The 9,815-nt window shown below is 35.5% G+C and overlaps 1 protein-coding gene across 1 annotated transcript; it reads left to right on the forward strand.

The window, feature by feature from the left end:
- The first annotated feature begins 854 nt into the window (after positions 1-854).
- LOC140224056 (uncharacterized) lies at positions 855-8,072 on the forward strand. The gene is made up of 4 exons (XM_072297157.1): positions 855-1,399; positions 2,371-2,574; positions 3,846-3,915; positions 5,599-8,072. Exons 2-4 carry the CDS (start codon positions 2,462-2,464, stop codon positions 5,746-5,748), a joined length of 333 nt encoding a protein of 110 aa, XP_072153258.1. The 5' UTR covers positions 855-1,399; positions 2,371-2,461; the 3' UTR covers positions 5,749-8,072.
- Positions 8,073-9,815: the final 1,743 nt, after the last annotated feature.

The raw sequence follows: 9,815 nt of genomic DNA on the forward strand, positions 1-9,815 counted from the left end.
CTCCGGAGAACTGGACAAAACAGCCTCGAAAAGTGACTTCATCGGCGATCCAGTACTTTGCGACTCTATTGTACTCTATGGGCCGGCTGCCAGTCAGCTGATAATCGAGTTGTCTTAACTCTGGGTATAAAGGGAGTCTACCTGGCCCAACCAAAAGTGAGTTGTCGTAACTGTGGGTATAAAGGGACTCTATTTATACCCAGAGTTAAGACAACTCGATTATCAGCTGACTGGCAGCCGGCCTTGGCTGGCCATGGAGGCCGAAACGAGTGCACCCAAACGAACGATATTGAGGGATAAGGATCAGGAATCCTGCGATGTCTGTCACACTAGAGTCCCTTTATGCCCAGAGTTAAGACAACTCGATTATCAGCTGACTGGCAGCCGGCCTTGTCTGACCATGGAAGCCGAAACGAGTGCACCCAAACGAACGATATTGAGGGATAAGGATCAGGAATCCTGCGATGTCTGTCACACAAAAACAACAACATCAACAAATTGATCAATTAAAAAGAAAATGAGATTGGTTTGTGAATAATTTCTTAATCTATTTTCATTTTGGACCGATGGAAATAACAATTTACTCTTGATAAACCACAATTAGGTAATATTTTCATTATTCTTGTTCACATTCGAGGTACCGCCATCTTGGTGCACTCGTTTCGGCCCCCATGAGCGAGAACCAATCAGAATTGGATTTTTTTTTAGGCCTTTTTCAGCCCAACCAAAAGTGAATTGTCTTAACTCTGGGTATATAGAGACTCTACACGATCGTACCTCTATAGTATGTTATTCCATGCAACGTTCTTTGTTTATCTATGATTTATTTACATTTTACTTTCGCAACGCAAACTACGTCCGTGAAGCTGCCAATGAAGATCCCTGCCAAGAAACTACTACTTTTTGAACACCCAGTACATATCGATATATATCGAAACAAAATGTAAACATATAGTGGCAATGAGTGGTTCCCAATCCCAAATGAATACTGATAAGAATTCACCAGAAGCATGGGTTGCATTTGCATGTAAATTTGAACGACATCGAACGGTTACTTATTATATGTTTTCAAGCTGAAATCGCGTGTAGCAGTGCACTGATTGTGAGTCTTTAGTTTGCCTATAATTCAAAGGGAAATGGCAGTAATTAAAAACGTAATACTATTGTGAAGTTTACTAATTTCTATGAAGTAAGAAATGCCTCCAATCCAAATCTATCCTGAAGTTCTGCTACCTTGAAAGCAGGATCTGGATTTCAAATGTCAATGTTGTTAGTGGTGAGCCGCCCTGCAACTGTCCTCAATGTCCTCGCCTTGAGTGTTTGTGTTTTTTTATTAGTACTGATTCAATTCCTACAAGTGCAGCTCAATTTCCATGGTGTCGCATCAGGACTCCAGAAGGTAAGTTTTTTGAGATATGCATGCATGAAAATACTGAGTGAGACCATGTGCATGAAAAAGGGACAGCATACAAGAAATGAAGCTGCCTTGTCGAAGTTAACTATTTGGGACCGTTTTTAAATGGAATTACCTAATCACAAGCGGTTGTTGTTGTTGGACTCTGTTTGAATTACACGATGACTTGTGCGGGTAAATATGAATGCCTAACAGTTCTATTGAACGCTAATCAACCTCTGTGGCCGGATTATTGAAACTCCTTCTGTCCGACACGACAAGACATAGCCCTATCTTAACCATGCAATATATCGCAATACGATATCTTATGGGGTTTGCTTTAAACTTTCAATAATCAGCCTGCTGGAGATTAATGGGGACCGTGAGGTTGCGTTTGCAAACAGGAAAACCAAACGGAATCAGATTTATCTACTTCAACAACACAGCTTCACTCTTTCTAAACTAACCTACTAATGACTGAGAATACCTGCCCATGTTTTTTATTGAAGGAACATTATCTCACCGTGAAGAGTTATACAAATGTTATATCAAGCATAACATATAGTATTAGAAGAGATATATTGTGAAGACCACAAGAGAATTTATAGTCATTTCTGGAACATTATTTTAGGTCAACTTGGAACCCTTCGGTGGAATTTTGCCATAGTGTCGGCATCATTAGACTTTGTTTGAATCACCCAATTATTTGTATTTTTACAAATGAATATCTAATGTTTGCACCAAACACTCAGCAATCTTGAAATGTCAATGAGAACCTTCAGTTGCATTTAGTAAATAGATAAAGCAAACAGTATCCTATGAGAAGAGCAATTTCAGAATTTTGTGAAACCCATACCTACCATTGGTTTGCTCATTCTTTCCAAAATCATTACTACATATTATATCATAATATACCAGGAATAATTAAGTGAATACTGCTGTAACTGTGTCTAATTCAAATTACCAATGTATTTCAGGGTCTAAGAATTGCCTAACATTCAATACAGCTCGTCCAATTCCTCTTTCTACTTACATTGTCGTGGAGCACGGTAACTGCAAGACAACTCTATGAGCAGCCGAACTATGAAAAAAGCAATGCAGAGTAATGAATATAAGTTTCGAAGTTCAGTGCATAGATCTAAAGCCTTAATTCCCTGGTTTGGAGATAGGATCGAAATCAGGTAAGAAATTATCAAAAACTTGTTCTTCCTTTTTTTCCATCTGTAGCATCACTTATATTCATGGATACCCCAACCACAGAAACTTCTAGCATAACCGTAGGACCCGCAAAAGTTTAGCACAGTAGGTACTATTATTGCATGAGGTAAAAGATAATAATAGAACAGCAAATACTAAACTATCCCTGAAGAGAATCCTAGTATTCAGGCTACTTACTATGGTATAACTAAAATTTTTTTGATCAGAGACATTTTAAGTTTCCTTTAAAGTTATGTTCAGATAATGGGATTCACAGGGAGTGAATGTCTGTCTCAAAACTGTATCGCCCATCAAATTCAGGTAATAATTTATGACACATGGTTGATTTCAAGATAAGAGGAATAGTCGTATTGCCGTGGGTTTATTTATTTATTTGATCTTTGGTACAGAAATGTAAGCTCCTGGTAGAGCTATTGTACAGGTCAATTACAATGAAACGACAATGAAACGGGTTATAAACGACTTAGGGCAAAACAATTAAAAACCAAGTTAATACATTAATAGAAATGATGTCTCTGAACTTATCCATGCTGAAAAATATGATGCAATATGATAACATTCAATGACATGAGACTTTAAAGGTCAAAAATGTCTGGTTGGTGATGCGTCGCCAACCCTGATTTTGAAGCAAAAGAGCAATTTACGATAGTCAATCAGTACTGATCATGGATTCTTTGACACTATTTGCTGTAAGGAGAAGCTAATGTTCAAGGAAATTGCCATTTTGAACTGAAATAATTATTTTTAAGCGATGTCCGCATTTAACGTCTCGTATCTGTAATGGGACTTCTTGAAATCTAAATCTGACATTTAAAAAACCTTTAAGACAACATCTTATATGAACCCCTATCAACCTGAATGTCCACTGAGTCCTATTCAGTGGAGACTTTGCACAAAAAAATGTAATTGCTTCGTCTGAAAGTGCCTAATGAGCTGAGTTCGCAGTATTTTTCATAATTTTTTTCTGACATGGGAAATTGGAGAAAGATCGATTTAAAAGTGAGAAAATGTGCTGCCGTTTGACGTCATCGGGCGGCATTTTCCATTTAAACACATGTATTTTAGCAGGATCGGTTATTCTGTCATATCTCCTCTAATAATTGCTCAATTTACGAATCAAGGGTATCTTCGTGTTCAGTTCCCTTAAAAGTTTCCACTTAAACATGAAATTCATCAGATTTCAGACCCTTGCAAATTCACCGTTGTCACTTACACTTTCTCTTGATTCTTTCAGATGCATGGCCGTATTGTTATACTCTTTCATATGTATGCTGACTGCTGAATTGCTAAAGTGCGGAAAAATGGTAATATTTGACTCTCCTTTTTAGAAGTAAATCTTTAGCTAAGCATAATCTGAAGCCATTTGCAGACATTGGAAAATTTCGCTTTTATTTTTCCCCGTTTTCGCGGTTATTTTCCCCGAATTCCGCTGTTAATTTTTCTGATTTCGCCGTTATTTTTGTAGCGATTTTTGCGTTTGACAGTTTAAAATATAGCTTTCACATGATCACATGTTAAAATTATTTGAGGTCATGTTTATGCCTTGGTTGCCGCCCTTTCTTTCATTAGTATTTTGATGCCATTGGCGAACGTCGATAGCTTGTAGCCAATGACGACCAATGCTCAGAAACAACTCCGTAATTTCTTATTTTGAAAAAAAGCGCGGCAAACTTCGTCTTACAAGCATACATACGTAAATTTCACGAAAATGTACGGATTTCGCCGATTTCGCGGATAAATTTGGATGATTCCGCGCGATTTCGCGATAAATCCGGAAAATGGCAGATTTCGCGTTATTTCGCTTTATATTTTCGTGATCAGGGTGTTTTGATCGGTGCTTCTGTCTGGTTTTCAAATTCCTAAGCACATTTTAAAAATTTCGCGGCGAATCGCAGCGGTGAAATTTTCCGATGTCTAGCCATACATGTATCAACAGTGGATGTCGAGTTTTTAAGTTTTGAGAGCATTGTCTCCAAAGTTGTGCATTTTGATGTCTATACACCAAGTAGGGGTTGGTCAACTTTTCACACATCTCTATGACAAAATCCGTGGAATAGCATGTAAATTTATAAAAATCGCCACAAAGATCCCTTGAGCCTCAAGCCAACAATACACCTCTTTGAGTTGATGTGTCTCAAATTCTTGAAAACTTAAAATTTTTTTCAGTGTTTCTTGGAGTGGTGTTGAAATGCAATGTTTTTCTGCAAAAATTAGAATTATTCTTACACCACTATTATTGCTCCTTTGCAGTGTTTGTTTATTCCTGTGCGAAAATCATAACTTCAAATAAAGGCTGCAGATGACTCAAAGGGTTGCATCAAATATTAAATTCATGTGTCTACAGAACGCAGAGCGGTGTTGCAAAATGCTACAGTGCGTTGCAGAAACGACTTTTATGCATGTTATGTATCTAACAAAAGAAGGTTCAGATTTCTTTTATCGAGCCCAGGGCAGGAATGTTCTAAAATTGATATTTTTCCCCAACTCGCTCGCAGGATTTTGTACAAAATTTAGGAAATTGTAGTTAGGATCATAAGTGAAGTAGTCCTACCGTTAAAATTTATCAAAATTTTTTCCTACAGCTGCAACTGATATTTTAATTATTGTGGTGTCTCTTTTACGCAAGTAAAAAGTCTATTTCATGACAGCTCACTTTTAAAGTATTTAAGGAAATTCAGTTTTTAATTTAAAAGACTTTCTAATATTATTTATTTAGTTGACACACCTGCTATCTTTGAAGTTTTTTCTAATTTACATACTTACTATCTTTGAGATTTGTGTTTTCTCATGCTTATCTTACCTCATTGACCAGAAATTTTTGCCAAAAATAACTCGGTTTCGTAGGTAAAGATAGAAACAAGAAGGCGCATAGTAATAATAAAACAAGAAAATCACGCCAAAACAACGCACCTTAAATCAAATCCCTCTGTAAAATGCATTACATCTTGCTCCTATAATATTTTAATGTTATCAATTTTTGCCCACAGGTTCTCCCAAAACGCAGCTTCACATTAGAAGATGTTAGCCAAGCCTTGAGAGCAGCAAATCTCAGTGCTGCTGACATTCCATGTATGATGCTCACATCAAAAGATTTCCAAAGGCTATGTGAATCTCTGAACGTTGAATTTCAGTGCTAACTTTAAATAAGATACTACTTCTGTTTTGAGGAAATAATGATATCTGCTACAAGAAAACCTCCAACACATGTCCACCTTCTTCATCCTCATTGTTTGCATCTGCTTTGTTATTACAGAGTCGATAATTTATTTTAACCTTCAAGTCCATTGAGCCTAGTATGGGTATTTTGAGTTGATTGAATCTGTTTAAAAATGTTTAACTCACTCTGCTCTTATACTTTAAAAATGTAATTTCCGCCGTCATTGAGCACATCTTCACAGAATGATCTGATAACTTTGCAGCCAATACAGCATCCTCTTTTGCCATAAAAATTGCCAATGACAATTACTTCTTTTGAAGTTTTGACCTTTGCAACCTCGTCAGTTTTACGTAAATCTTTGTGACCAAAAATGACCACATCTTACTGAAATAACTAAAATTATTAAGATCCATTAAAACTCACTTTCGCTTACAATAAATAAAATTGGACTAGTTTTAAAGGCTTTCCTTCATCTTCAGTGAACACCGGCAGTTGGTGTTCACTGAAGAGGAAGAAATGCCCTCGAAACCAGTCCAATTCTATTTATTTTAAATGCAAGTGAGTTTTAGTAGTACTTAATAATTTTAGTCATTTTAGAATCTTGTGTAGTCCATTTTACGTATTTATTGAAAAATCCTTACAGAGCTTGCTAATCTTAGATTGTGCTATTAAGAAGCTCGTGAAAGAATTCCAAACGTACCGGGCCGTTTCCTTATTTCTCGGCTCTTGTGATTATGTACTGCCATATTAACGTTTTAAATGTTTTTATCTTCAAAACAATCTTCATCAATTTATTTAACATGCCTCAGAGATTCTCTGCCCTACATACCAGCATTTGTTTCCAAATTTCGGTGTTTAAAAATTTTGGAATCTGATATTTTGATTGTATATTGTATGCATATTTTGAAAAAATTCTGTTCTTATTGTAATCAAAAGTGATTTTACATACGTCTCATGATTGCCCTATCTCGGGTCTTCGTAGTCCCGGCATTGTTGAGCCTTTCTTTTCTTTGCCTTTGACTTGTGTATCCTCAGCCTGTAGTCTCTCCCAATGACCTATGTTTGTGATATATTACAGGCAGATCCTGAGAAATTTCCTTTTTTCACCTAAATATCAACTCGTAGGCAATCATTGCTATCAGGGCATGGTTGGTATGAGTAACTCCTTATTAGCCGTGTTCATAAAGAAAATAAGGAAGAGAAAATTGATGCAACTATCTTTATTTCAAGCCTCAGTAGTTTTATGGCAATAAGTGTCTTTACTATCGAATTGTTTACTTCCTAGAATGTAGTTCTCTGTATTGACTTATGCACATCATACTAGGGACAGTTAGCAATTATTTTCCTGTCTCATAAATAATTTATAATCAGTAAACCTTTTTCTGAGTGTCCTTTAATGCTCCATTGAAGATGAATAGATTCAAATATTCAGTGTTACCATGACTTTCCTGCTGTAGTGTTTGCTTTAAAAGTTCTGTTGTTCAATGTGACTTTTCATCCGATACTATTTGTACGGAGGTGACAAACTTGTAAGTATATCAAACTCACTAGTTCCTTTTTATTGGAATCTTGATGCAAAGTGACGTAAATAATTGGTGAGGAAGAAAAAGCGATGGTTCTGAAGCAATATAGTCCCTGAGCCTTATCCACTGGTGTGCTAATTAGTCTGTTTTCTTCAATTGTTACCAATATCCTTTTTTTTGTCATTTAGTCAGAAAGCAATTTATTTTTAGGTAATACTAGCGCACCAAGTTAATACTAGTTCATGTATAGATTATTGTTATTGTTACTTAAAAATTTAATTTTCAACTCCCTGCACACATCTGTGTGTATGGAGATGTTGTTCTAAATGTGCTGTGAATTATTAGTTTGTCCTCTTTGAAAACTTGGTGCAAAGTGTCGTACATATTTTGTGAAAAAAAAAGACGCTGGATCTGAAGGGCCTGTACTTAAACTCTTCCTAGTGATATGTTAATTAGTTATTTCCCTGGAATTCACTCAGGTTTCTTATCGCCATGTAGTCAGGAAGAAATCTCTCATTTGCTACGTACCACTGTGCAAATTTGGAATTAGTCAATGTACGTATCAATTGTACATACAACATACACCATGACAAGTATTAATTTTTTCACAAACTATCTCCATTGTAAATAATTGCACCCCTAAATCATTACCGAAAATGAGTCTTTGAAAGGAAAGAAGGAAATTCACAGGCTCAATTTTAGTTTGGATCTGGGTTCAAGCATAATTTTGCCTTGTTACCCATTTTTTTTTTAAATAAAATCATATCAGTATGTACTTTCATCTCTGATGCATTCATTCATCCCACTAGGTATAATTGAGGTTTTTTTTTATTCGCTAATTCCAAGTGTCAAGTGAATTTGAGAATGTTCATGAAACATCTTACTTAGCACAAGAAACTCAAAATGTCCTAAGGAGAGATAATGAAGCATAAATAATCTAAATTTGTGCATAAAATTACTTTCTTGTCAAAAACAAAAAAAAATATGTGAAGATTGTGGAGGAGCATGTTTCTTCTTCAGTTCTTTTATTTTTCACTTTCGATTAATTTTTTTCACCTAAGTCTCCTTTCATAGGATGCCCATTAAAACAAGAAGAGACAGTATGCAAGCACAGCACTACATTGAAGGGTTGAGCGACAGATGTGCTTAAATCTGTTGTGATAGTGAAGAGAGCTGTTAATGCATTTCTGTATGATCCATGGTTAGTACAAGATCCTATGTGTCTTGAGGCTCATCCAGGACTGCACTTACGACTCGCTTCCATGTTCCCGGCAAATTTCATAATTCCTCCAACAATTTGTTTTTGCACCCGCCAAGAGATCTGTGTTTTGAATACCTATCTTTGAATTTTACGCAAAAGTTTAACTGGATATAAATGAATAACACAACAGAGAAAAATCATAAAAATTGCTCAAAATATCGTATTAAGGTCACACTGGAAAATAAATGCTCTTGGATCCAGAGTCCAGACTTTTAAAAAATTAGACAAGAAAAAATACTTTTGATTTAATTGGATTTTTGCTAGATTCAAAATGAAATCCGCCTAAAGTAACTGGGCTCTCGATTCAAGCAAAAATCACATTGAATCAAGAGTATTTACTCATGTCAAAATTTCTTTAGAGTTCGGACTCTGGATCCCTGAGAACTTTTTCCCAGTGCAGCTTTCATTCTGCATTAAGCCACAAACTGCAAAGAGCACAAGAAGGCCACTCCAGATTATTTTTTTTTTTTTTTTTTTTTTTTTTTTTTTTTTTTTTATTGAGTCGATCCTTTCGAATTTTCCTTTTAATTTCAACTAATCAAAAAGGAACCTAGAAAACTTATAACAAATTTTCAAAGTATTAAGCGTTCAATCCACATTCCTTTCCAATAAGACTGATACACAAGCCGCAAGATGGGTGCAGTAGGCACATCTGAAAATAAATTAGGAGACTTAATTCGGATAGTCACCCTAATTTTAATTAAAACTTGCTTTAGAAAATGAAACATGAAATTCAATTGATTTTCTCAAAATATTCAAATATTCTGAACTTTTATTTCAAGATATTATTCTCTTACCGCGCTGAACCATTTATTTGGAATATTGAACAGTTTCATGAGCTTCTTTTATAGAATAATAGTAGTCAGGTGCCCACAGTATACATTATTTTTCCTAATGTTCATTTGCAATATTATTCCAAAAATATTTTAAGGAAAATTCCAAGTATCACTTGAAAATATTGGATAATCAATCGTTGAGGGTAACATAAAAAGTCCTCAAGAAATTACTGAAATTAAACTCTTCTGCCAAACGAAATATCATTGTGTGATCATTTTTTTTTTCTTTTCTTTTCTTTTTTTTTTTCTGCTTCTACCACACGAGGCGAGTAAAGACCGCTTTCCTTTTACCACTGCATCACAATAACATTCAAATTTCCCGCCAGACAACCGACGTTTATACGAATAATGGCGGGAATTAATTAATTTGAAATTCGGCGGGAAATTCAAACTCAGGTTTTGGATTTATTGGTGAGTTTATAGCGCC

Source organism: Bemisia tabaci, chromosome 2, assembly GCF_918797505.1.
Source record: "Bemisia tabaci chromosome 2, PGI_BMITA_v3".
Classification (NCBI taxonomy): Eukaryota; Metazoa; Arthropoda; class Insecta; order Hemiptera; family Aleyrodidae; genus Bemisia; species Bemisia tabaci.

Bases quoted from the DNA above. Each gene is read 5' to 3' on its own strand.
- LOC140224056 (XM_072297157.1), top strand. From the start codon at position 2,462: ATGAGCAGCCGAACTATGAAAAAAGCAATGCAGAGTAATGAATATAAG. The intron at 2,575-3,845 runs GTAAGAAATTAT...TGATTCTTTCAG, and splicing joins GGAGATAGGATCGAAATCAG to ATGCATGGCCGTATTGTTAT. The intron at 3,916-5,598 runs GTAATATTTGAC...TTTTGCCCACAG, and splicing joins TGCTAAAGTGCGGAAAAATG to GTTCTCCCAAAACGCAGCTT.